The 26,787-nt window shown below is 56.9% G+C and overlaps 1 protein-coding gene across 16 annotated transcripts in view; it reads left to right on the top strand.

The window, feature by feature from the left end:
* Positions 1-25,334, top strand: part of SHANK2 (SH3 and multiple ankyrin repeat domains 2) — a 561,551-nt gene extending 536,217 nt beyond the window's left edge. For 8 of the 16 annotated variants that reach the window (XM_070229002.1, XM_070229000.1, XM_070228994.1 and 5 more), the window contains 5 exons: positions 4,160-4,290; positions 6,136-6,247; positions 7,152-7,172; positions 8,680-11,092; positions 21,343-25,334. In XM_070229002.1, the coding sequence (XP_070085103.1) occupies positions 4,160-4,290; positions 6,136-6,247; positions 7,152-7,172; positions 8,680-11,092; positions 21,343-21,913 (3,248 nt within the window). In that variant the 3' untranslated portion in view covers positions 21,914-25,334. The remainder of the gene's footprint in view (positions 1-4,159; positions 4,291-6,135; positions 6,248-7,151; positions 7,173-8,679; positions 11,093-21,342) is intronic. The other 8 variants (XM_070229004.1, XM_070228999.1, XM_070228997.1 and 5 more) reach the window with 3 other exon arrangements.
* The last annotated feature ends 1,453 nt before the right edge of the window (positions 25,335-26,787 follow it).

Genomic DNA, 26,787 nt, shown 5'->3' with positions numbered 1-26,787 from the left:
CTTCATGAAGCTGGAGAATTTGAGCATCTCCATCGTGGCCTCGCCGGACATTTCTGGAGCATCTGGGATGCTCTCCCCAGGGTTCCGAGGAGCAGATGGGGGCCTAGCTCCCGGGCTCAGGGTCAGTGCAGCCTTGCATGTGGCCACAGGCAAAGGGGGGCACAGAGCCTGAGAGCCTGGGTCTCTGCAATGGGCACCCGATTTCCACCTGGAGGGAGACAGGTGCAGCCACAGGCTCCCGTCTCAGCCACGTGTGCCCGCGTCATCCTGGCTGCTGGAGTCGTTGCCACAATTGGGTGCCTTCCTCCTGCAAAGCCAGCGGGCTTCTCCAGCAGGAAGGCGCGGGACGCCCTGGGTGACTGTGTTGAAGTCTCTGTGGTCAAGGGTGAGCTCATGGGCTGCGGGCTCTGGTGATGAGCCGGACACCAGCCTTCTTGTCACCCCTCCCCTGGTTCCTAAGAGAACCATGGCTGCGTGTGACCTGACGGTGCTTGACGAGTCCGCCACCTCGCCTCTCCCCGAGCATGCTCTTCCCCACGCCAGGAAGTCAGCAGTGTACAGACGGTGCGCATCACCTCTGGCTACTAAACAGACCGGACGTTTGCTTTGAAAATTAAAGTACAGGGTCGCTTCTGGAGCATTTTCATCAGCTCATTACTAGATAGTTTTTTAAGACTTGACCACTTTCAAATCTGTCTGTGAGATTGTTTTCAGTCACCGAGGACTCCATCTGAAGTCGCAGGTGCTGGAGTCACTAACCCCCTTCCCCCGGAGGCCCCAGTCCCAAGCTTTTATGGACGAAGCGTAATCATCCTGATGAGCCCGGAGGGACAAGCAGGAACCCACAGTCTCTCAGCTTTTCTTCAAAGCCTTCCTGTTCCAGTCACCAAACCCTCAAAGACGAGGCGAGCGGTCAGGCGCAGGCTCCCTGAGATGAGAGCATCGCAGAGACCATGCTAAGCAGCCGTCACTGGGAAGGAAGGACAGCCCCCGCGTTACCCGCCCCAAACCCAGCTGCCCTACTGTGCTCTGGTTCAGAAGGACATTTGAGTGGGACGGAAGCGGGAGGCAAAGGCTGGAACAAAGAGCAGGGTGTCCATGTGGGAGGTGGCCATGACTCCAGGGGACGCAGCGTCAGTGACCCCCACCCGCCCTCACTGTGCGGCCTGGCGGGGGTACAGATGGAGCCCTGACTTCAGACAGCAGCCCTTGCTTTCCCGTCGGCGGGACGAGGCAAACGTTTCTGATGGTAACCTGAGTTTCCACTGCCCCCCAGGGCCTGGCACTCCTGCCTCAAGGGTGGGTACAGGGGCTGGGTGACCTCAACTTGAGCCCAAGCTGCCACCTGGGCCCAGATTTCCACCTGCAGGACCGTAGGCATCTCAGACCCTCAGCTGTTCTCTCTGCACGATGGGACTTCCCCTGCGGCCGGCTTCTTGTTGGGATGAAGGCACCTGGGACTTCCACCGGGACCGGGCCCATTGTTGCTACCCAGGCTGCCTTTGCCTCAGCAGGGCACACTCATCATTCGAGGCGTGTTTTTGGGGTGCCTGCCACATGCCCTGGGGCCCCAAGATCAAGTCTGCCGCCTGCTCATTCCAGGTGTGTGAAGATTCCCGGTGCTATTCGGGGATGCCGGCCAGAAGACCCTCTGTGTGCTGGGGTGGGGGTAAACCAGCCCCATCAGGTTAGGGGACAGCTGGAAACCTCTCGAAGCCCCGGCTGGTTTAGCTCTCCATCATGGGAGAGCCACCTCCATCATGGGAGAGCTGCCCCCATCCCTCACCCCCAGGTGTGCCCAGATGTGGCCGGCTACCCAGCCGAGCTCTCCATCTACAATGCTTCCCAGGGACATCTTGCTGGGCTCCAGTCACTCTTCCGCTAAGTCAGTGCATCCTCCGCCCCGGGTCCACATTCCCGGAGGCCCCCGGGGAGCGCGCCTAGCTGAGCTGCACGTGCTGAAGCGCAGGTTGGGCTGAGCAGACGGCCCGAGCCTGCAGACGAAGCTCCCAGCACCGGAGAGAGCCTGACTCCCTGCCCTCATGGGAGAGACAGCCAGCACCTTGGCTGAAGCAAAACCCACAGCCACGCCGAGGGCCCAGCTTCCAGGGACAGGCCAGGTGGACGTGCGGGTATACTATCGGCCTGCTGAGGAAGTCAGCGACACGTCCCCTGCACCGCTGCCATGAGAGGCCCTGAGCCGTGCAGCAGTCCAGGGGAGCGAGGCCGGGTTGCTGGGGCCGGGGAGACCTGCGCAGAAGGCAGTGAAATCCCAACCAGGGCGGGGTTCCCGGCCCAAATCTGAGGGGGAAGGCTTCTCGGAGGAGGCAGATGGCTGGGGTCAGGGCGCGTGTACAGGACAGCACTGGGGCAAAGGGAAGGAGGTGAGGAGAGAGCAGAACTGCACAGCACCTCAGCGGGCAGCGAGGAGGAAAGCGGGGGCCGGGGACACAGTGACTGTAGCTGCGGGTGTCCCCGCTGCTAAGTGACACCAGAGAAATGGGTATTTCTGACCAATTCCCTGAGGATCCATTGCTTCCCAACGTCCCCATCATCCCTGGGTGGAAGGAAGTGCCCCCGAGGGGGAGGCAGTGAGCCAGGAGAGGAGGCGGCAGGGAGGGCCCTCCGGCGACTGCCAGCAGGTGGACTAGGAGGGTGTCCAGACCTGGGGCGCATGTGTTTCCCATGCAGGGCCGGATAGGGTGTTTGCGGCTCTGCGGGCCCTATGTTCTCTGTTGCACTTTCTTCTCCTTCCATTCACAACCCCTTCAAACTGTAAGACCGTCCTTGGGTCAAGGGCCAAACAAGAAGAGGCGAGGCACAGGCGGGACCTGGCCCGAGGGCCGTGGTTGGCTGACCCCCATCTAGGGCAGGGCTCTAGAGCCAGGGCTAACCAGGGAAGTGTCTCCGTGGAGGATGGCGGAGTCCACACCTGTCAGCGCTGAGGTTCAGTGGGTGACCCCGCCCTGGCACACCCCCCTGAAGCCCCCCAGCCGGCCCCTTTTGGGCAACCCCAGGGGTGTGGTGACTCTGAGGCGGCTCCTCTCTGGGAGCCACCGTGTCTTGAGAGACAACGTGGGGTGCGCCTTCCTTCCCCGGGGCCCCCCTCGCAGCTCAGGGTCTGGGCGAGACCCCAGAGGCCTGGGCCTTTTCAATGGCACGAGCTTCACAGGAGTCACGAGACCCCAAACAGGTTGGGGTCACCCAGGAAAAGACCTCAGGCTCATGGACAGAATGTTCTGGATGGCCAGGGGTGGGCAAGGGGAGTGCTGTGCCTCACAGAGTCCAAAGTGGGACTTTGCGCCCGGCGCCCCCTCACTCTGGCTTCACACTGGCCAGGTGGCACCTCGCTGGAGGGGCCACTGCGGTGGGCGGGGCCACGGGCACAGCGCCCCGAGGACTCCGGTTCTGCGGGTCTCGGCAAACCAGGGTCCTGAACAGCCGGGGCCTGAACCCCACGTCCCACTAGTAAGGCCAGCGCCTTGGGGTAGGTCCAGGACGTGCTTCAGTTTCCACGTTCCCAAAAGTCTTCTAATGTCTTAAATCTCAACTTTTTGATTTTTAAAAAAAATATCTAAGGATCGCTAATAACTAACCTTGGCTTCCTTTTTCACAAAGAAATGAGAATGTTCTGCTAGTCGGGGAAGCCCGGGACCACCCTGTGCAGGACAGGCTCCCTCACGCCCACCCTGCCCAGTGGCCTCCAGGCTCGGGCACTGGGTCCTCAGGCCCCGCCACCACATTTGGCTGCAGAGGAGCCACACCTCTGACTCGTGACCAGGAAAGCGCTCCGACAGTGGGCGCAGGTCACCCATCAGGGAACCCCACAGGGCTCCATGGAAGAGCTGGCATCCAGGGAGACGGGGCTCCCAGGGCTGAGGCCGTGTCTCTGGGGCCCTTCTCCCCGTCCCGCCCATGCGCCCTCCTGGGGCATGGGGTCTGTGGAAGGGACGGTGTCGGTGTGGATGTGTGTGGCAGCGGGCAGCGCGTGGCTCCGCAGGCCGTGAGAGACACCAGCTTGCCCCATTTCGGAGGCGGAGCGGGTAACGCCTTGTTAAAATGCGAAGGCGCTTCAGCCTTGGCTGAGACCCGTGCCCCTGACTGTGTTTCTGGGACTGCGGTCACTGATGCTGTTCCCATCGTCGTGTTCACGTTGCAGACAAACCAGATGAGATAGTCCCCGCCTCCAAGCCATCCCGAACCGTCGAGAACGTGGCCGTGGAGTCCAGGGTGGCCACCATCAAGCAGCGGCCCACCAGCCGGTGCTTCCCGTCCGTCTCTGACATGAACGTGAGTGGCCGTGCCCCGGGGACCAGGGAAGTGGGCGGGCCTCGCAGCATCGCCCCTGTGGTGGCAGGGCCCAGCCTGAGTGGCAACGGCCGTCCTTGCAGTGGTGGCTTACGCTCCCCACGCTGTCCAGACACGGAGCCCCAGGCTGAGTGGCCACGGGACAGGCACTGTGGCCCAGTGGGGACAGACCAGAGCCTGGCCACCACTCACCACATGACCTGCGCTCAGTCACCACACATACATGCGCACACACACCCCTCTAGGGCTGCAAGGCCTGAGAGCCCCTTCAGACAGAAGGGCCTCCGCTCCTAGTCTCCCCAGAGTACAGAAGCCCCCGGGGCTGGAAGAGGCCCGGTTTCAGACCCGGGCGTAGGGGCCTCCCCTAGTGGCGGCTCCACGCACAGCAGGACCCAGGGGACGAGGGCATGCCTCCCAAGATCTCAGGGGCCGGGAGCTGGGGTCACACAGGGCTGGGCTTCGAGGACTCGGGTCACCGTGCCCAGTGCCCAGCTCAGAGCCGCCCTCTCGGGACCCTGCCTGGTGGCCCAGGGGCTGGGGCAGAGGCGCTGGGCTTCCCCGGGCCGGCTCGTCCTGGGCAGGCTGCTTCTCACTGTTGTCCTGACTCAGCCCTCGGCGCCCCATCTTCGTGCCTGGTGCTGGATCCCAGTACTACCTGCTCTGAATACTTACACAGTATTTTCTCTGAATCCACTTTGAACTGACTCACTCTGTTTAACCTAGCCTTTCCTTAAACAGTAATACCCGTAAGGATCACCAATTTGATATGATCATTTTGTGCAGTACACATTAAAACAAACACAACTGTGAACAATTACAATTAAAATGCTCCGCCTGCCCCTCCCCCACCATCTCTGGAACTCCGAGGGGAGAGCGGCGGCTGCACGAGCTCGAGCTCTCGGTGGGCGGCCATCCTGCCAGGTCAGCCCTTCCCTCCGGGCCCTGCCTCCCCAGTCCTTGCCCCTGGCTGCACCCCAGGCCCCACCATGTCCCAGACACTCTCCAAGCCCAGCCTCAGGCTCCAGGGGAGAGAGCCAGCAGAGCCCCCAAGCCCCAGAGCCTAGGTCTGCGTCTCACCAGGCTGGGGACACGAGCACCAAATATGTAGGAACTTGCACAGGTGTTTCCATCGGGTTCTGCATCCGATATTTTTCCTGAGTTGCCCTCCAGCGCAGAGACATGGGGGCAGCCAGCAACCTCAGTTTTACAGTCAAGGAAGCAGCAGGTTCGGCGGAGGCTGCGCAGGGCATCTGTTTCCAAAGCGAAGGAGGCCGGCTCTAGGCTCCTCCTGAGCCAGGCCGGGGAGGGAAGACGGGAGCTGGACTGGGCCTCGGAGCTCCAGGACCGTCCTGCAGCTCGCTCGCTCACAGCCGGGACCAGCTCTCCATGCACCACGCTGTGGCTGGTGCTGTTAGCCCATTTTGTGGAGGAGGGAAATGGAGGCTCCTGCTTGAGGACATGGCCACGGTCAGACCCCACTACCCACCGGGGTGTTCTCTCTCCTACAGGACATCTGTCCTGGCCACTCTCCCAGAGACTTGTCTGTCAGCCACTCGGTGAATGATGTCAGGCAGACCATGGCTCCATGAACCGGGCACGCTGGCAGAGGGCGGGAGCTAGTGGGGAAGGTACAGACAGAGCCCTTCTGAGTCCTCGACGCTGGTGTGTCCTGTCAGCCTCAGCTGGACACTTAAGTGCTCCTGGAAGCAGCCCGGAAGCCACGTGATGGGTGCCCGCTGCCCGGGACTTCTGTGTCACCTTCTGGGCCTGGGCGCCATAGGTGGGGCTGATCCCGGCATGGCTCACCCCGGGCTCTCTGGTTTGCAGTCTGTGTACGAACGCCAGGGGATCGCCGTGATGACACCCACTGTTCCTGGGAGCCCGAAAGGCCCATTTCTGGGCCTCCCTCGAGGTACGATGCGAAGGCAGAAATCAATAGGTAAGAAGTGTGGCCCGCACCCGAAGAGGTTGCCCCTTGGCTCTCAGAGCAGCCCCAGACTCCCGCAGCAGCGCTGCCACCAGGGCCCGCCCAGCGACCCCCCCAGGCCCGCCCATCAGAGGGCAGGCACCCGGCCAAGCTGCTGGGGAGCCCTTTCCAACTTTTCTCCCCACTGGACCCCCGATCCAGGGTGGCTTCTGCAACCTTGCAAGCCACATTGTGTGTGATAACACCAGCAGGGTGAGGGGGCCACGTCAGGAGGGAGGCGGGGGCTGGGCCCGCACAGGTCAGAGGTGGCCGGGGAGTGGGCCCTGTGTTCCCTGCGGTCCCCACGGTCCCTGTGTAGACTGGCCCGTGCCATGTTGTGTAGGACGAGCTCAATGGACATACTTCTAAGGGTGGCTGGGTCAGGTGCTTGAATTCTAATAAAATCATGTACTGTGTGTTGTAGAAAACTGCTTACCTTTCTTGCTAATGTCACATGATCCCCACTGGCTCTGCTCCAGGCGAGGTAAACGTGACCCTTCAGACAGTCCCTTCGTGAGACTACCGTGTAAGGTCTCAGAGAAGCTAAGGCCACTGCTGGACACCAGTGGACCCTTGCCATTTAAAGAGAAGAGTGTGTGTGGTGGCCACAATGGGCAGCCCCGGTCCCGCCCTTGGGGACACTGCTCCCTGTGTTCTGGAAACACCTCCTGGCGATGCTGTCTGGAGGCGTGGCTGGTCTGTCCCTAGTTTGAGGTGGATTACAGTAGGCAGTGGCTCCATGACAAGTGATGGTGGAGGGGCACGTGCTGTCCCTGACACTCACCCGTCCCAGGAGCTCGGCCCACAGAGTAGCGCCTACGCCGTGTGTGTCACTTGCTCTGTAACCGGTTAATAACAATTGATTTCCTCCTGTCAGACAGCAGAATCTTTCTATCAGGTCAGTGAACCTTACGGTCTGGAATCTGTAGTATGAATGTCACCCAGTTGACTCTGTAAGGTGTATTCTTAAATTACTACTCCTTGGGAACGTAATTGTCAGGCAGCCGACAGGTAGCAAACGGCCAGCGCAGGAGGCCTGGCAGCAGCCATCCTCGGCGTCGCCGCAGTGCCCTCCCACAGGAGTACGTCCAATTTGGAATACACTTATGGAGCGGGAGTGTCCGCTGGAGTCCATGACTGTAGTCTGTCCTGGGAGTTTCTTGATTTGAAGGACTTCCTGCTGTCCCTCTGCATGCCCCCGACGTGAGACCTCGTACTTCCCGTCTGTCGCTGTCTGTCTGTCTTGCTTCCCGTCTCCTGGAGTGCATTCTGTTGACGTCTGCATATCTCGGGCTGTCAGGAAGAGAGTCTGAAAGCCTCCCCAGTCGACACACAGAGAGCGCAGGCCCGCGGGGCTGACAGGCCCGCGTCCCCACGGCCGTCCCCTCAGCACGTTCCCTCACATCCAACATCCACGTGTTTCACTAGACTGAGGCCTGGAACACGACCTGACTGTGTGCCAAGCAGGCCGATCTTTGCTCCTGGTTACTCAGGGTTGTGGTAAATTGGACCCGCTCTAGAGCTCCCCAGAGGATCCAGAAAGGGCTCGCTGAGGCCAGCGGCTGAGCGCTTGCTCAGGAGCCTGCTCCGGGCTTGGACTGGCGTCCACACAGCCACCCTCCTGAGGGCCCAGGGAGCTCCAGGATTGAGCCCTCGGGTAGCCCAGAGAAGTCAGGCAACAAAACGGGCTCCTGTCACATGGGCAAGACCAGGGTTCACAGCACGTGCAGGGCCATGAGCCCACCGATGGCTCTGCTGAAGGGTGGCCAGCCTCCCTGCACACCCGGGCAGGACGATGGCGCTCTCCTGCCTCTGAACAGTGGCAGCATCCGTGTCACATCGGCCAACACAGCAACTCCCTCAACTCCTGTACCCTTCCCCCTCGTTTCAGATGGGCAGCATCACAGCTTCAGCCCCCAGACCCTAAAAACACCGCCTGCGGGCCCCTGCCAAGCCAGGAAGGATGGATGCCCCCCGGTCCAGTCCAGCCCTGCCCCAGCACACGCACATGTGCACGTGTGTGCATGCACACATGCACACAAGCAGCCCTGAGGTCAGGTGCCCAGTGCTTGGCCGGTAGAGCAACACGCAGCTCGTCGTCCAGGCCCTTACCACCCTGGCCTCACACGTCCCTCATGCCCGCCACTCGGCCACAAGCACAGCATCTCAGCAGCACGCACTCAGTGCATCCCCAGTGCCTTTGTCTTCTTTTCTTTCTTTTTTTTTTGGCTCAGAATGGGCTGCGTAACCCCTTGGCCTCGTGGCTTGTGCTGTGTTCTGTGAGCAAGTGTGCATCGTGATTCTTTGTGAGTTTGCAGAGACGTAGTATGTCACACAATCCTAGGAGCTTAGTGGGCTGTGTGTCACTGTCGTGATTTAAAACTAACCCTTCCTTCTACTTGTAGGAATAACAGAGGAAGAGCGACAGTTCCTGGCCCCTCCCATGCTGAAGTTCACCAGAAGCCTGTCCATGCCGGACACCTCGGAGGACATCCCCCCCCCACCGCAGTCCATACCCCCGTCTCCACCACCACCTTCCCCCACTGCCTACAACTGTCCCAAGTCCCCAACTCCAAGAGTCTATGGGACGATTAAGCCTGCGTTCAATCAGAACTCCGCTGCCAAGGTGTTGCCGGCGGCGCGCTCTGACACGGTGGCCACCATGATGAGAGACAAGGGGCTGTACTACAGGAGAGAGCTGGACCGCTACTCCCTGGACTCCGAGGACCTCTACAGCCGCAACGCCGCCGCCCAGGCCAACTTCCGCAACAAGAGGGGCCAGATGCCCGAAAACCCATACTCGGAGGTGGGCAAAATCGCCAGCAAAGCCGTCTACGTGCCCGCCAAGCCCGCCAGGCGGAAGGGCATGCTGGTGAAGCAGTCCAACGTGGAGGACAGCCCTGAGAAGACGTGCTCCATCCCAATCCCCACCATCATCGTCAAGGAGCCCTCCACCAGCAGCAGCGGGAAGAGCAGCCAGGGCAGCAGCATGGAGATCGACCCCCAGGCTTCGGAGCAGCCGGGCCAGCTGCGGCCTGACGACGGCCTGGCCGTCAGCAGCCCCTTCGCTGCCGCCATCGCTGGGGCTGTCCGAGACCGGGAGAAGCGGCTGGAAGCCAGGAGGAACTCCCCGGCCTTCCTCTCCACGGACCTGGGGGACGAAGACGTGGGGCTGGGGCTGCCCGCCCCCCGGATGCTGCCCTCCAACTTCCCCGAGGAGGGTGGGTTTGGCGAGGAGGATGGCGCCGAGCAGCTGTCACCGCCCACGTCAGGGGCAGTGCCCAGGGAGCCCGAGAACCATTTTGTGGGTGTCGGTGAGGCCGGAGCTCAGGGTGAGGCCGGCAGGCCACTGAATTCCACGTCCAAAGCCAAGGGGCCCGAGAGCAGCCCCACGGTGCCCCCCAAGAGCAGCAACGCGGCTGGCCCCGAGAACTACGTGCACCCGCTCACAGGGCGGCTGCTGGACCCCAGCTCCCCGCTAGCCCTGGCGCTTTCTGCAAGGGACCGAGCCATGAAGGAGTCCCAGCAGGGCCCCAAGGGGGAGGCCCCCAAGGCCGACCTCAACAAACCTCTCTACATCGATACCAAAATGCGGCCCAGCGTGGAGGCGGGCTTCCCCACGGTAACCAGGCAGAACACTCGGGGGCCCCTGAGACGGCAGGAGACGGAGAACAAGTATGAGACGGAGCTGGGCAAGGACCGGAAGGGCGACGACAAGAAGAACATGCTGATCGACATCGTGGACACGTCGCAGCAGAAGTCGGCCGGCCTGCTAATGGTCCACACCGTGGACGCTGCCCGGTCGGACGACTTTCTGGAGGAAGAGGATGAGAAGGCCGACATGGAAACAAAGCCAGACAGCTCGCCCACCGAGGTGCCAGAAGGCGTTCCTGAAACCGAAGGTGCTTTACAGATCTCCGCCGGCCCCGAGCCCGCCAACGCTGCCGCGCCCGGCAGGACCATTGTGGCGGTGGGCTCCATGGAGGAGGCGGTGATTTTGCCATTCCGCATCCCCCCTCCCCCTCTGGCATCCGTGGACCTGGACGAGGAATTTATTTTTACAGAGCCATTGCCTCCTCCCCTGGAATTTGCCAATAGTTTTGATATCCCCGACGACCGCGTCGCTTCTGTCCCTGCTCTCACAGACTTGGTCAAGCAGAAAAAAAACGACGCCTCCCAGCCCCCTTCGTTGAACTCCAGCCAACCCACCAACTCTGCAGATAGCAAGAAGCCGGCCGGTCTTTCAAACTGTCTGCCTGCCTCATTCCTGCCGCCCCCCGAAAGCTTTGACACTGTCACGGACTCTGGGATCGAGGAGGTGGACAGCCGGAGCAGCAGTGACCACCATCTCGAGACGACCAGCACCATCTCCACAGTGTCCAGCATCTCCACCCTGTCCTCCGAAGGCGGGGAGAACGTGGACACCTGCACAGTCTATGCAGATGGGCAAGCATTTATGGTTGACAAACCCCCAGTACCTCCTAAGCCAAAAATGAAGCCCGTAATTCACAAAAGCAATGCACTTTATCAAGACGCGCTCGTGGAAGAGGATGCGGATAGCTTTGTTATCCCCCCGCCGGCACCCCCACCGCCGCCGGGTGGTGTCCAGCCCGGGACAATCAAGGTTATCCAGCCAAGGACCTCCAAGTTGTGGGGTGATGTCTCGGAGATCAAAAGTCCGATTCTCTCAGGCCCAAAGGCGAATGTGATTAGTGAATTGAACTCAATCTTGCAGCAAATGAACCGAGAGAAGTCGGCAAAGCCTGGGGAAGGACTGGATTTGCCGACGGGAACCAAGCCTGCCAGCCTCGCTCCAAGGTAAGTCCCTCAGTTGGCTTAGACGCAGACCGCTCCGTGCTGGGCTGTCCTCTGTCTCGTCCGGCCCGTGCTGCCCGGGAGGTGCCCTTCGGGAGAACCACAGCGGACGTGAAGAGGGGATGCCGAAAGCCTGTGTGCTGGCCGCATCATTGCGCTTCTCTTCCGCATTCTCCAGGATGCCGTCCGGGCCGCAGAGCAAAGATCCCATCCATCCTGGCAGGACAGCAGCCGGCACTCCCCTCAAAGACCTGTGTTATACACTGCCGCCGCCCGAACCCTCCCCACCTGGGCTTCCAGAGAGGGGCTCTGCTCTCTCCGTTCATGTCCTCCCGATCTTTGCCAGGACCACCCGAAAGGCCATTCGAGAGCCCCACAGAAACCCAAATTGAGCTCCACCAAGCTGGTTGCAAGAGGGTAGCCATGCCAACTGGGCGTGTGAGGGGTCGGCAGCGCGTGGGGGTGTGATGAGGTGTGCGTGGGTTCTGCCCTCCTCCCTTCGCTCGGTGGGCTGAGGGTGGGGCGGGCCGGGTTGTGGCCTCCCTGGTGAATCTGAGTGAGACGCAGCCCCCTGCCAGCCCAGCCTACCCCGGCAGGCAGACCTCATGGAAGAAAACCAGCCGGTTTTCCCCAGGTCAGCCATTCCCAGCATCCTGCAGAATCTAAGCGCCTGCCATTGGGACTGGGGGTAGAGCCTGGGGGTCTCGGCGCAGCCGGCAGGCTCAGGAGGCACGCGCTGCTCCAGCACAGCACAGGCCCCCCCCGCCCGCCCGCAGCTCTCCCTCTCCCGCCGTTTCCTCAAGGTTCTCGGGTCTCTTCCCCGTGACACGTGACACACACCAGCTTGCTGTTCCCCAGGGGCGGTGTTCTCCAGCTTCTCCCACCGACGTTTACTCCTGGGTGTCATCACTTTGACTGATGCAGTCTTTCTTCAGGCTCCTGCTGGGCAGGCGTTTGCGTCAACATCCAAGTCTATTAGCAGCAACACCACATTAGGGCGGGGTCTTGAGGCGCACCGAGAGCCACAGGGTCCCAGCCACCTTTCAGTGCGGGCGTAAAGACATTACTTGGACGGCTCCCGTTACCCCTCAGAGGAAGAGTGACAGGCCAGCCTTGGTAGAGAGAAGCAAGCTGACACCGCTGTGTTTTAATGGGGCACCCAGCAACAGCTGTGACATTTGAATAGAACCTCGGGTTGAAGAGAAAACCTTTAAAAATTCCCTGTTTCTGGTGGACGTATGTACACACATACCTACAAATATCATAGGCTCAGAAGTCTCAAGGAAATCTTAAGAACTGCCTAGTCTTGCCCTTTCTCATTGAATGATACAGTTCTCTAGCTGCTACATTATGTGAAAGTACATCAGTTAGGATGCTTCATCTCAGTGTTTCACATTTTACAAAACACTTTCACGTGGGTGAATAATCTTTACGAGACAAACCCATTTTTCAGAAGGGGAAATGGAGACTCAGAGAAGCCAAGTGGCTTGTCCACGTGTGAGCCAGCGGGAGGCAGAGCCAGGACGAGGCTCAGCTTTTCTGACTAGCACTTCCCTGCATTAGCAATGTCGGGAGGTCAGAAGATGCTGAAGGGGGTGACTCCAGGGCCACCCAGGCCAGGGGCAGCCTGCACCAAGCTGTCGTCCCCTGGGCACTCCCAGCTGGAGTGGGGTTTCCAGGGGGCCACTCTGCTCCCCACCTCTAATCATTTCCCCACTGGATGGACTCCCAGGGGCTCGGAGGAAGCTGGGTCTCCGAGGTGTATGTGTCTGCAGGGCTCCCTGCTCTGCACTTCCCTACGTGGGAGGGGCCTCCGAGCCTACGTCACCTGGCAGAGTCCTGCTGGATTTCTCGAGAGCAGCTGCAGGACCACCTCCAGCTGAAGCTCAGTTGCCAAGAACAGCCACCTCCGGTCTGTTGTTATTTATAACCCAATTCACTTACACCCAGAACATTAGCCGGCATCTGTTAAGCACTCGCCAGCTGCTGGGCATCGCTGAGGCAGGCAGGGCTATAATTATTCCCTGTGCAGATGTGCAAACGAAGCTCAGAGAGTGGAGCACTCGGCCAAGGGTACTCAGCCAGAAGACGCAGCACCTCCAACCCCGAGAGCTGTCTCAGGGTTTGACTCCTGACCTCTCACTGGAGCCCAGGATCAGCCTGGAAGGCAGGAGCAGCGGACTTGACATCCGCAGGGCTGAGACCCGCGGGCAGGGCTGTTCTCAGGCCCTGGGGACTCCCCCTGAGCCCAGCTGAGTGCCCGGAAGTCTCCTCCCTGGCTCCCGGCGGCAGCTAACAGGCAAGGTCAGTCATCAGACGCGCGCCAGCACTGCTGAGTACCAGAGGCTGCATCCCGCTCTTCCTGCTCACGACTAAGGGTGACAGTGAGTTGGACTAGGAATAGGATGGCCCTGAGGCCAAGGGACAAAGAGGAAGGTCACTGACTTTAGGCCCTAAGCTGGGCCCTCAATTGGCTTCCCTGGTTCTGAGCTCACAGCCTCACCAGGCAAAGCCCTCAGTGGGCGCGAGCTGCAGCCACGAGGCATGCAGACGGCGGTAAGTTGGGGCAGCGGCTACCGGGCAGAGCCCGGGGGTGTGCCAAAGCTGGTCCCCAGGCCCCGGGCGCTGTGTCTCTCTTAGGAATCGGCGGCAATCACCCACATTTCTCCTCTCACACAGACACCCCCGGGCCATGCCCCGCCTTTGCTGGGTCTTGCCTCCCCCTTCAGCATCCTCTCAGCCAGGGCTCATCTGCCCGGGCCTCACGCCGCTACTCTCAAATGCATCTAAAAATTAAGAGCTGGAAATGGCCCTGGGCAAAATGAGGCACAAAACTGGATGAAGGGAATTCCTACTGAGGAAAAAGAAATGGATTTTCCTAGGGAAAACTGAAAACCGGCTTTGCCCTTTGACAGACGAACAACGGTGTAAAAAGGCCATTTCCGTAGAAACAAGTTTTAATCGCCCGAGAAAGGGACAGATTCTAGAGTCGCTTCACAATTGTCCGTGCCATAAGTGGGAGGAGCCTCAGCTGACTCGCCCCTAAGTTACTTCCACCCTTGGGTTCTTTGCAACAACGCTGAGGCGAGAGTACTTTCACTTCTTGCTGGAACCCAGGACGGGACCGAGGGAGAAGAGAAGGGTGTCACTAGACCCTTCCTTACTTGGGGACATCTGACTTAACTTGAGCCATCAGTGAGTTTGCTGCTAAGATCTGTTCCCCGAAATCAGGGACGACGTGGGATTTGGTTATGTCTGGATTACAATTCTGTCCCGAAAGAAGACGATCGAGGAGTTTAGTCCATAATGTTGGAGGCATTGCCTCAGGCCTGATCCGGACACACTGCACTGAGAAGGGAGCCGCCAGGCACTTCTGGGAAAAGTGCTCCCGGGGCGGCCTGGCCTGACTTTCCCAGGCAATGGTCTCATTTTGAAGAGGGCATCCTGCTCCATCAAAGGGAAGGGGGCTGAGGTTAGAGGGGAGTGTGTGCCTCTGTGAGGAGTCCGCTGGCTCTCATCTCGGGAGAACCCCAAAGCTGCCGGGGCCTTCCCGGCCCGTCGGCACTGCGGCTGGAGGCCCCCAGCCCTTCCCTGGGAAGCTCAGAGCCTAGAGGATGACTGGCAGTGCCAGCGGCCCCAGCGACAGCACCGTGGCTCCCACGTGAGAACAGGCACATATGAACACGTTCTTGACAACTGCGGGAGTGTCCTCCACTGGCTTGGTGCATTTGACCTTCCAGAGCCCTTCAAGCATCTCCGACGGGTTCACAGCTCGGGGATTCCTGAGCTGCTGCAGTGTGGAGCCCCATGCCCGACCTGAGGGAGGACAGCAACAAGAGGGATGCACACTGAGGAGGAGGAAGCCTGGGCCCTCGGAAGCCGAGCGGCGCATTCAGTCATTAATCGTTCACTTGGCAAATATGAGTGGTTCCCTCGTACGTGCCAGGCACCGAGCTGAGCCCCAGGATTTCTCACTGAACAGAAAACCTTCAAGGGCCCTCCTCCCGTGGGGTGCCGCAGTCCCCAGGGGAAATGGACAGTAAATAAAGAACGAGACACACCCGACGTGCACCTTGTGCTGCAGAGGAACAAAGATGTGCTCACAAGTCGGAGAGACGCTGTGCAGGAAGGTGACACTCCTTAAGGAAGTGACATTTGAAGGACTTGAAATACAAAAAGGAACTAGTTGTGCAGTAAACCAGGAGCGGAGCATCCCAGGCACAGGGGACAGCGAGCGCAAGGCCCAGCGGCCAGAAGGCGCTTCCCAGGCTGCAGGAGCTGTGGCCCAGTGCGGGGAGGGCTGGCAGGGGCCGGGCCTCAGGGCTCTTTCGGGCCGGGCCGTGGGGAAGAGCCGGTCCGCGTGCTGACAACGGCAGCCATCCAAGGGTCCAGGCAAAGGCTCAGCGTGACCTGACTTTGGTTTCATAAGATGACCCAGCAGCTGTCTGGTTAGGCGGATGACGCGGTGACACAGAGGTTACAGAGAGGTCCGTCAGCAGCCACCGTGGGATCCGGGTGTGAGACCAGGGAGCCTGTGCTCTGGAGAGAGGTGGATGGATGGAGACAGGTGCCTTGGGAACCCAGAAAAACAGCACAGTGTGCCTGACTTACAGTAACCCTTTGACCCCAGACAAGGGGCTAGGACCCAGGAAGCCCAGGCATCATCCTAAACCAACATCTGTTGTTCATCAGCACTTCCGAGGAAGTGGGAGGTCACTTTCACCTTCTGGCGGGCGGACAGAGCAGGGAGTGTGTGCCTGTGGGGGTGCCCTGTGGCTTTCGTCCAGAGGGCGTAGCATCTGCTGGATCCCCCAGGATCCCCTCTAGATTGCCTAGCTCTTCTTTGGTGGGTCCAGGGGCAACTGAGGCTGGCCTCCACCTCTTGGAGGCACCGCCCGGCTTGGGGAGGAGGCGCATTGGGTGGAGCTCCAGGTCGCCGAGGCCTCCGAGGGCGGTGCCGGCTGGCCAGACGTGTGAGCCAGGCCAGTCCTCAGGAAAGGCAGTCGTTCTCCAGCCTCCGCCGCCCTCCAGAGGCCCCCGCGCCCACTGCCTCGCAGCAGCTGCCCCCCGCCCTTGCCCGTGCCTCCAGCTCTTCACCGGCTCTCTGCAGTGTTGTCCTGAGAGCCTCTGGTTTTAAAATAAATCAATTTGGGTTGTTAAAAAATTATCTGCCCAGCTGGTCGCGGAGCACAGACTTCAAAACTAACTCAATAATAGAAGCTGCTGAATGGCGTTCTCATAACCTCAGCGCCGTCACGGCGGTTTTATCATTTCACGGCACCGATTGAAATGTTAAAGCGTCAGTGAATGAAACTGCGATACTTAGGTGAACGCTAGTTAGAGGGACCTGAAAGGTGCTCTCGGAGTGTTCCCTCGCGGACTGCGAGCTGAAGGGCTCCTTCCAGCCTGGGTGCAGCATTACATCCTCGCTCACCAAACGGCCAGTTTCAAGTCCCACTGTTACATCCTCTCTGCCCAGTCTGGACACTAGGACCATTCGGCGAAAGTGTATCAGGGGTGAATGCTTCTCCCTGAACACTGGGTGCCTTCTCGATCTGTTTAGACATGAACATTCCAGCAGGATGGCATGGCTGCTGAACACAAGGCAGCCACCCACGCTCCCAGTGCTGGCTCTGTAACCTTGGTGAGGCCACTCAACTTCCTGATCTGAGACATGAGCTTAATAATGTCCATCCACCATTCATTCAACACTTACTTACTGAACACCTATCGTGGGCCAGGCCCTGGGACCGCAGACAGAGCAGGGACCCCTCCTGGTGCTCAGAGCCCAGGGCAACTGTGAGGACTGAGTACAGGAAAGCACTGACACCCAGGCATGGACCAGGTTGAGAGGCGTTGGCTCCAGTGTCCACACTCAGGCCTTGGGCAGATTTGTGAATGACTTGGTGCCCCTCACCTTCTCGTGTGTGTGTGTGTGTGTGTGTGTGTGTGTGTGTGAGAGAGAGAGAGAGAAAGATTGGCCCTGAGCTAACATCTGTCGCCAAAAAGCCAATCTTCCTCTTTTTGCTGGAGGAAGATTGTCCCTAACATCTGTGCCAACCTTCCTCTATTTTATGTGGGATGCTGCTGTAGCATGGCTTGACAAGCAGTGCTAGGTCGGCACCCGGGATCCGAACCTGCAAACCCTAGGCCACCGAAGCAGAGTGCACAAAGTTACCCACTGTGCCACCAGGCTGGCCCCTTCTCTGTCTGTTTAATGCCCCACCTATCGAGATGCTATAAAGATACCTAATAAGAGAGCAGCTTGGAAGTGTGCGCCATTTTACATGCAAGATAGGGTTCGTCAGGAAAACTCTATGGTAACTCAAATGCAGAGAATCTTGTGGGAAAGGACTCGGAGCCCCAGCACAGCTCGTGTGAGGGCAGAATGAACACGCCTGGCCGTCATCACAGAGCGACCTCTGGCCCACGTTCAGTTACTGTTCAAGAGCCAAACTGAATTTGTAAACACAACAAAAAAGCCACTTGAATATTTACTTCCCCCACCGTTAACCTGCAATGGCTGATGAAAACTCATCGCATCCCAGAGTGTTAGTCAACTCTGAATTTTCGTTTTAATTCTCATGTTTCCATATGGATTTAAAGAGACAGGACACTGTGTGTGTGAGTGCGCATGTGTCTGTGTTCTAAATCAGGGCAACAGATTCCTGTGTGTTCCACCCGGGAACCCACTGGTTGCTTAGCAACATGATGATCTCTGCAACCAGGAGGATCTGGTGAATAACAGCGGTGTGATGGCCCAAGAATTGGTCAAGCTGCTGAGGAGCAGGGCAGCATGGGCCAGCTCAGGGCAGGCCTCCGCTCTGCTTCTCAAACTCTCTGGTTATTCTTTTCCATGGCGACATTCAGCAGGTGCGTGGGCAGGCCCCAGCACGTGGCCAGGTCTGACGGCCCATGTCATTAGTGCCGGGCCCTGCTCTCATGTGTGCACTTGAAGGGAAGCACAGGCACCTGTGTGGCCTCCCTTCACCCGCAGGGCTGACTTACCCTAAGCTGCCGAAGCCGGGACGGTGCAGGGGCCCCGGGAGGGTATTTGCTGTGGGCTGGTTCTCAGGACTTCAGCAGAGGCTGACATCACTCTGGTGTTGCTGTTTTCTCTTCAACTTTTTCCTGCATATTTTCCTTCTTTATATCCACATTATACCAAGCCGAGGAAGGCAGGGTTGTGAATTTCCCGTTCGCAATGTGAAAGTGATGCCATACTGGTTTTCTGTTCTGGGCAGTCACCCCTCTCCCTGCCTCCTTGGCCGGAAACAGACCAGCACGGACAGATTCTCAGCCAGTGTCTGTCCCACTGCTTTCATGTCACCCATTAAAAGAAGCTGCGTTTTACATTTTAATTAATCTTGCAGTGTTGTCTCAAGCCATTCCATTTTGTCATTTTCATTTGCTCCATGATGGGTGTTAACAGAAGAGGGTCATGCTGAACAGAAGTAAGTGCCCTGCAGAAATGCTCTTCGTCTCTGGTGTGCTGTCTCTCCTTCTCGCTGCCCACCCACATGTGTGCAGAGCCCTCTCTCTGCTTCTGACGACAGACACAGCTGCCTGCAGAGCCTTCCTGAAAAGAACTCCCACCTACCTGGGAACGGTTGGCTACTTCCAAAGGGAGGGTGGCGCTGAGCCCGTCCTGCGGGCCCGAGCTGCCGACTGCTGGATGCTGCCCAAGGGCAAGGCAGTGCTCTGCCTCTGGGAGCCTCACCTGCCTCTGCTCCACAGAGCCAGGGGGCAACAAGCCCACTCCCCAGCTGCAGTGCCGTGGGGGCCCACCCAGGGTCGGGGCCACAGGCACAGTCACCTTTAGAGACGGCACATCGGGACCGTTACTCCAAGGCGTTCTCACCTGAGCAAGTGCGCTGTTGTGGGAGGTTTATCCGCTGTACGAAAAAACCTCTTTCTTCCCCAGAGGTCCCTGGACCTAATTAACAACTCAAAGCCCATCTAGATGGAGTGGCTTTACTCTCAGTGAGGATTTTATTTCCGCCATCTTAGCTTAATTGTTGGATCAAAGTGGAAGGAATGAGCCTTCCCCGAAACAGCAGACAGGAGAGGAGACAGGCCACCTGAGGGGCCCTTCCTGGCTCTCCGCCGGCGTTAGCTCTTGCCCGGCTTGGAACTGGAGTGGTTCTCCTGGTCCCACGTGAGCACCAGCACTTGCAGGCTTCCCCTCGTGTCCCCGCTGTGTCCACAGCCACCTCTCCCGAGACCCCGGGGCTGACCTGAGAGGCTGCTGCTCCCTCTCCTTCCCGTGATCTCCTGACTCTGAGTGACTGCGCCAGCCGCAGTGGAGGAGGCGTCTTCCGTCTTGCCTGGGCTGCCTTACCTGGTGGTGTAACCACAACCACCACCAAGTAACACCCTCCCCCCAGAGGTTCCCAACGGGGACCTCCTGTCTGTGGGAAACCCCACCGTGGGGCACACAGCCCTGCCGGAGACCGCATGTGAACACTCTGCGCGTGGATGGGTGTCCCTGGCCCCATGTGCATCCACCCGCCCTTGGAAGTGCTTCTCCTTATGACCAGGTCAGAGCTTGACCCAGCACAGCTCTCTCTTCAGGTCTGCCGCTGCTTCCTCAGTGGGCTGTCCCATATTGAAGTAACCATGACTGCCATCGAGTGGGGAGCCTCGCAAGGCTTAGAGACCTAGGTACCGATGGTGGTTTTACCCCAGTATCTATCAGAGGCAGAGAACGGACAGCCACAAAAGACAAGACAGAGCAGGGAGCCTGGGCCCCGCCTCCAGCTCCCTGCCCTCAGTTTACAAAGCTCCTGCTCGTCCTCGGCCCTTTCTCACAGATGCTGCAGCCTGTCCATTTTTATTGCTGGTCATGATGTCAGCACCTGAGCAGCTCTTCATGCTCTCCAGAGCGCGTCCACCCCGGCTGTCACAGCACTTAAGAGGGAGTGGAACCCATCTCATATATAAGGACACGGAGACTCACAGGCTGAAAACGTGCCTGTGCTGCCATTTGGCAGAGTCAGGACGTAAAGAGACATCTCAAGTCCAAATCCAGAGGAGGGACCCATGGTAGGACAGAACCTTCCAGAATGTGGTCTGTCCACATTCATGTGAGTTAAGTCCAAAAGGCAAGACACACACACCTGTTCTTGCCACTTCCCTGTGGCTGTGGCTTTCTCAGGGGGGTAGGGTGGACAGGCCTTTGGCTTGGGGACAGCAGAGAAGAGTGTGAACCAGGGCCTAGAGGGGTCGTTCTGCCTCTCTGTGTGTGGCTGAGAGCCTGCCCTGGGCCTTGGCCCAAACCAGCGAGGGTGCCATCTATTACGAGACCATCTCCATGTAGGTGAGCACGAAGCCTAGAGACTTCTCTGGCATTGAGATGTGACCTCCTCCCCTCGGGACTGTCCAGCTGTCTCACTGGGGCCAGTCAAGGTTGACCATCCAGTCCCTGGGGCTTCCCCTGCCCAGCCAGAGCAGGAAGGGCACGGGGCCTCCCACGGCTCCCGAGGCCACCACTGGGAGAGTGGGATTCCTTTCGGATTTCTGCTTTTTGGTAAGGACGGCACGTCCTATTAGCGAACCTCGAAAGAACTGAAAAAATACCTAAGCGCCCCCAGTCCTCCTCCAACAAAGGAGCCCCGTCGGTGCTGGAGAGCGTCGACTGCGAAGCACGCCCTTCTAGAGTGGACCAGGGCACTGAACTCCGGCAGAGTACTCCTGTTCTCTGATGGTGTGGACGGTTTCTTCAAACCCCACATGGCTGTGGGGCTTCCCACTCACCAGAACAGGGCCAGCCTGCAAGGAGCCCTTCCCTGCACTTGCCCTTTTAAGTCCAAAAGCAGGAGGTCTGACAGGCAGTTCAGAGGGAGGGGCTCGCCTCCAGGGAGCTCCCCTAGTGGCTGAAAGGAGGCAGAAATTGTCACTTCCTCCAGCGGTAGCGGTGATGTCACCAGACACGCCCCTCCTGGGAGCCAGACCTCGCTCTGGGCCTGTCTTAGGTCTTAGCCGCCCCTCTCTGCTCACACAGCCGGGCAAACCCACCCGCTCCCCAGCGTGGGGTCAGGTGAGCGGGCTGCCGTGTGCCGTGGTGCCTCCTCAGACCTCTGCCCCTGCTCCTCTCTCCACCTGCCCCCATCCTGGCATGGCAAGTCACTTGCTCACTGCCAGTGCATCTGCCACTAGGCGCTCTGGTGTGGTTTGAGTGTCTCCTCCCCCTTCCTTGCTGACCTGCTTTGTGACCCAGCTTGTGACGGTCTTCTCTGTTGTTGCCGTTTCAGAAGCCCAGAGGTCATGAGCACCATCTCAGGTACACGGAGCACGACGGTCACCTTCACTGTTCGCCCTGGGACCTCCCAGCCCATCACCCTGCAGAGCCGGCCCCCAGACTACGAAAGTAGGACCTCAGGAACAAGACGCGCCCCGAGCCCTGTGGTCTCGCCAACAGAGATGAACAAAGAGACCCTGCCTGCCCCCCTGTGCGCTGCCGCTGCATCTCCTTCTCCCGCTCTCTCGGATGTCTTCAGCCTTCCAGGCCAGCCGCCCTCCGGGGACCTCTTTGGCTTGAACCCAGCGGGACGCAGCAGGTCGCCGTCCCCGTCGATACTGCAACAGCCAATCTCAAATAAGCCTTTCACAACTAAACCTGTCCACCTGTGGACTAAACCAGATGTGGCGGATTGGCTGGAAAGTCTAAACTTGGGTGAACATAAAGAGACCTTCATGGACAATGAGATCGATGGCAGTCACCTACCAAACCTTCAGAAGGAAGACCTAATAGACCTTGGGGTGACTCGAGTCGGGCACCGAATGAACATAGAAAGGGCTTTGAAACAGCTGCTGGACAGATAAGGGCGGCTGCTCTTTCCCTTCACAGACTTTGTTATAAGTAGAGATGGGCTTATACTGAAATGTTTGGATGGCCAAGCAAGGTCTGTGAGCACCAACCCCATTCCACGGGTTTGTCTCCTGGTACCCAAAGAAAGGCGGGGCGTGTCCATGGTGCGGCTGGGTGAAGGCCTGGAAACTCCCCAGCTCTCTTGTGGGTTTCTTAGGCTGTTTCTGTGCAACAGGGGCCGGGGGAGGGAGTTTTTCTAACACAGAAAGAGATTCACAGCTTGCCTCCCAGCATGCAGGTGCCCTCACTTTGCCAGGTCCAAGGGACTCCCCCGTTGGTTTAGCACGGGACCCCTGCTCTTGCAGGCAGACACCAGTGTGCTCTCGATACCTCCTGAGCCCTCCCTCCTCCGCCCTCCGGGCAGCTCTCGCCCCAGCCCCGCACGAGGCCTCTCCTCGGCCCGTGCCTCCCGGAGGGCACCAGTGCTCACTTGCTCCTCTCTTCCCTGTACTCTGCTTACAGCAAGACACCCCCAGACTTGTTTGTCCGGTGCACGTTCTCGGGCCTGAAAGGTAGAGCAGCTTTTTTCCTGCAGCTTCCTCCCCCGTCTCCTGCGATGTGCATCCGTGGCTCTCTGGCCATGAGGTTCTTGGCAGGGATGGGGAGTCTGAACGGGATCGTGCTCGGCTTTGCTTAGCTTTCTTTCTTTATTTCTGCAAATCTATTAGCATAATTCCAAAGTGGCCAAACAGATGTCACATGGAGTTAGTCAAAGCACAAAGTCACGATTCCCAGGAGGCGGGGAGACCTGGCCATGGGAACCAGCCAGTGCGCAGCTGCCTGGGTCCAAAGTCTCCCCAAGGATGAGAGCAGCAGTCTGCCAGGAGTCTCTCCACGACTGTGAGAAGGGGGCTCTCTGCCTTTTGGGATTCTTTAAAACAACGTTGTGCTGAATTCTGCAAAGATCAGAGCAGGGGAGCATGCACTTTGACTTGAGGGACAAGGCCCGAGGGTACTGATGGGCTTGTGCTGCTGCCAGGAGCCTGGGGGGCAGTGACTTCCGTTCTGCGCCCGGCCAAGGGTAAGGTGGCCGCTGAGACGGCCCTCCTGCTCTCTGAGGCCGGGCAGGGGGCGCTTAGGGGCTTGTCCCTTTGTCTCGGAGTGTCCAGGAACCCCACCAGCTTGTCTTAATAGTGCAGCCGGTTTTCTGAGAACCCAGCGGGTATGGCGTACAGACAGGGCCCAGGGTTGAGAACAGAAGGTGGGCTGCAGGGTGAGGGCGCAGAGCAGAGCGATGAAGACAGGAAGGAGCAGGGAGGTGTCCTGAGCGCCGTCTTGCCTCTCTGGCATTTCGTGAGACCTGCCCCGTTCCTGTTCCTAGAGCCCCCGACCCCGGAACAATGCCTCTGGTTTCCAAAGGAGGTCGCCAGTTGCACATGGGCCGCAAAACATCCAGTCAGGCTTCCAGCACATTCTCCCACGTTTGGAAGAAACTCGAATGTCAGGTTTTTGGCTTTTATTATGATTTCAGAACTAGCCTAGCCCATCTCTAATTATAAAAACATGATTTTTTTTTCCTTCTTTTTCTTTATGCTCACAATCAAGTGTCTGATTAGGTCTGAAACAGCTCTAGAATGAACACGTAAAATTTAGCAATTTCAACTCTCTTTCTTTACTGCAAGTTTAAATAGTTGTACAGATAGTTTATAAGCACAATATTTTAAGAAAAAAAAAGTGGCTGGCCTACAAGGCAGCCTTTGTGCCACTTCAGTGCTAGAAAGTTAAAGAAAAAACTTTTGTGATTTAATACTACTATTTCTGTGGAATAATGATAAAAGTCTGACCTTTTTAAATCACCCTTATTTGGATGCATCGGAACCAGCAGAGCTGTGTCATATTTTCTATCTTTGCTAGAACTTCGTCATCGGAGGACAATTATTTCTTCAAATGTGGCTACAATTCACAATGCAGCAGTTTCTCCAAACACACACACGCACCACACACACAGTGTTTCCAGCCACGTGCCCCTGAACTGGAAACCGAGTTTTGGATCTCCTTCTGTTCCAAAACCTCCTGCAGGTCAGTCTTGGTAAGTGAACGATCCAGTCCAACTCGAAGTCAGTTGAGTATTAAGGCGCTTTCCTTCCATGTACTCTCAATTTTTCCATCGTGTGGTGAATGCTATTACTTTAGAGAAATTTCAAGCCAAGATACCACAGGTGGCCTGCTGAGGCTGCCCGAGATTTCAGAAAACGTAACAATGGGGGTTTGGCCATTATTTGTCTTCCATTTGGTGGTAGTGCAAAATTCAGTGCATATGCCCTTCACCGTGGCTCGCTCTTCGTTGCCTGCTGTTGGTTTGACCTTGCTGCTCAGTGCCAGGCAACGTGCTCTAGACAGAATGAGGGTAAAGGAAACCCCTGGTAGGTTGTAACCAATCGCAATTCGGTGGCTTTAGGTTTACTGGACTGGGAGCCAGTGGGAGAGAGCTGGCCGTTACTCCCTTCCTTAAAGAGACTTCCAAGTCACATGCAACTAACCAGAAGCAAGCAGACGTAAGGACTAAAGAGCTGAGGAAACCGTTTATCTTGACCTGTATTACCATAGAGAAGTCATAGACCCGTGAGAACCTGCACTGACAACAAAATACACACACGTTGCCGAGAGGAGTCAGCCTCCGGCTCCATTCGATGATTCTGCTATGGAAAGCAATAGTTCCTCATTCCCATTGCTGCCCACTGTCCTCCCCCCTTGGGACGTGTTAGGACCAGGCCCTGTCCCATGCCCCTCTTTTAACGGTGGAACAAATGTTAACTGCTCATATGAAGATCATGTTAATACTATTCCAGGTTTTAAGATCAACTTTTGTTATATACTGTAATTTAAATAAATTGCATTTACATGCCTAGTTTCTGTAACATTGTGTATACAAAACCAAAATCTCTCGAGATGTAAATTACGTAGACCTGCCAAGATACCTTCTCCAGGGTGTCCGCACACTTTAAGTTCATTCATAATATAAAAATGACTCAGTGTGACTGTTGATTTGTTAAACTTTACATATCACAAAGTGAATTATTTGTGGTTCTTTGGTTAATAAAATGGTGATTTTTTTTTCTGAGTTATTGAACAAGCAAGCATTACCCAGGTGATCTGACAATGACTTTTTGTGTGTGGGCCACAAATACTGATTTTTCCCATTAACGAATTTTTTTTGTTTTTTAGAAATTAGTCTGTTTCACACTACAGTTTGTGTAACATGTGTTCGCATTATCTATGTTGCTGTTACTTTTGTGCTTTTATTCTTTTTAGATTTTATTAAAATACAACAACAACAATCAAGCCCCTGTAATTTGCACTTTCTCCCAATCCTTAAATCTCTTGTATGGCAACCAAAATTACTGTAAAAAAAAAATAAATATACTATTGCACTAAGGTTGTGGTTCTGATTGCAAACAGTGAACACTGTCTGAATTAAACAAAGGAAAAGTTGCCAAACTTGAAGTCTAATGTAGGTTGTTGGAACATCATGGCCACTTTACCTCAAGAAAACTGACCTGATGCTATCTTCCATCAAAGAGGAAACATTCTCCTTTCATTGAGCTAATCCGCCTTGGCTCCATTTCCTTGAAGCATGCTCAAAGTACAGACGGAAACACGTATATTATCTCAGAACTGGGGCAATGTCAGCACGGACGTCTGTGCACGTGGCTGTGAGGGCAGCTGAGGCCTGGCTTTCCTGCGGTTTGGGATGGAAGCAGGGCTGGCCTGGAGCGTGAGCCCGACTCGGAGGCTGGGTCTCCCCCACACCCACCCCTGGCTGTCTTCTTGCTGTCAGGCCACGGGGACTGCAGAGCTGGGCAGCCCCCCTGGCTGACTAACGCTAACGTGTTTGGTGAGCAAGCACGCACTAAGGCTCGGGGCAAGAGAATTTGTGTCTTTTGGCGAAGAACTGAGCCGGGAAGACAGGGGCTATCCCTTCCGCTGGAGGGAAGCACATTTTAAACAAACAGTGAACCTCTTCGGCCTCATCAGTAAAAACTTGTCTTTAGTTTCTGGACAGTTTCTTCTATTTTGGCACTTTCTCCATTTGAACAGCAGCCACTGTGTTTCAGTGTCCATGAAAATTCTAACTCTCGCGTCTTTTGCAGTTTACCGTCCCTTAACCCGCCCGCCTCACCATCCAGTGGCTCCTCCCAGGCCTCTTCTTCTAGATAAATGTATCCATTTGTCTTAAGGGGAAAAAAAATTATTGGGAGACTTTTTCTTTTCCTTGTACTTCATTTGAGGCATTTTAATAACCGGTGAACCAGAATGTCTTTCTGTATTTGTAGATACCCATGTGCACACGCCAGTAGGTGAAAACGCCCCAGTGGTTGGGTGACCACAGCAGCTGCATGCATACGGGACTGCCCGCGCTTTGTGGGGAATCGGGTGATTTCCAAACTTGTTTCTCAGACTTCAGCAGATCTGGTCATTTCAATTTTTTATCCATGCTGTATCAGTGATTTTGTTTCTTGATTGTTCCTGTAACATATTTCTACATTTCACAGTCTTTACCGTTTTATGTTTAAAATTATAACAATCACTGTTCACCGCTTCTACTCTGGAACTCTTTGTTTATAGCAATTCTGAAACTTTAATATGAGCCTTCAAATAAATACAGAAACTAAAAAAAAAAGGAAAAAAATAAAGTGTGTGCCTTGGGTGTTTTGAACCTGATCTGCATAAAACCATATTGTATTCAAATGCTGTATATTTCATGAAAGGATAAATATACCTTCAATGTATTAATGTAGCTGATACAATAGTTATAGTGCCTTGTTTTCTGAACTGAGAAGCCCATATCAATGCACAACATGAAGTAAAAAACAATTCGAGAAATGAA

This window comes from Equus caballus, chromosome 12 (genome assembly GCF_041296265.1).
Source record: "Equus caballus isolate H_3958 breed thoroughbred chromosome 12, TB-T2T, whole genome shotgun sequence".
NCBI classification, from domain to species: Eukaryota; Metazoa; Chordata; class Mammalia; order Perissodactyla; family Equidae; genus Equus; species Equus caballus.
Note: the sequence above shows the minus strand (reverse complement) of the source record. Positions and strands in the feature narration are given on the sequence as shown.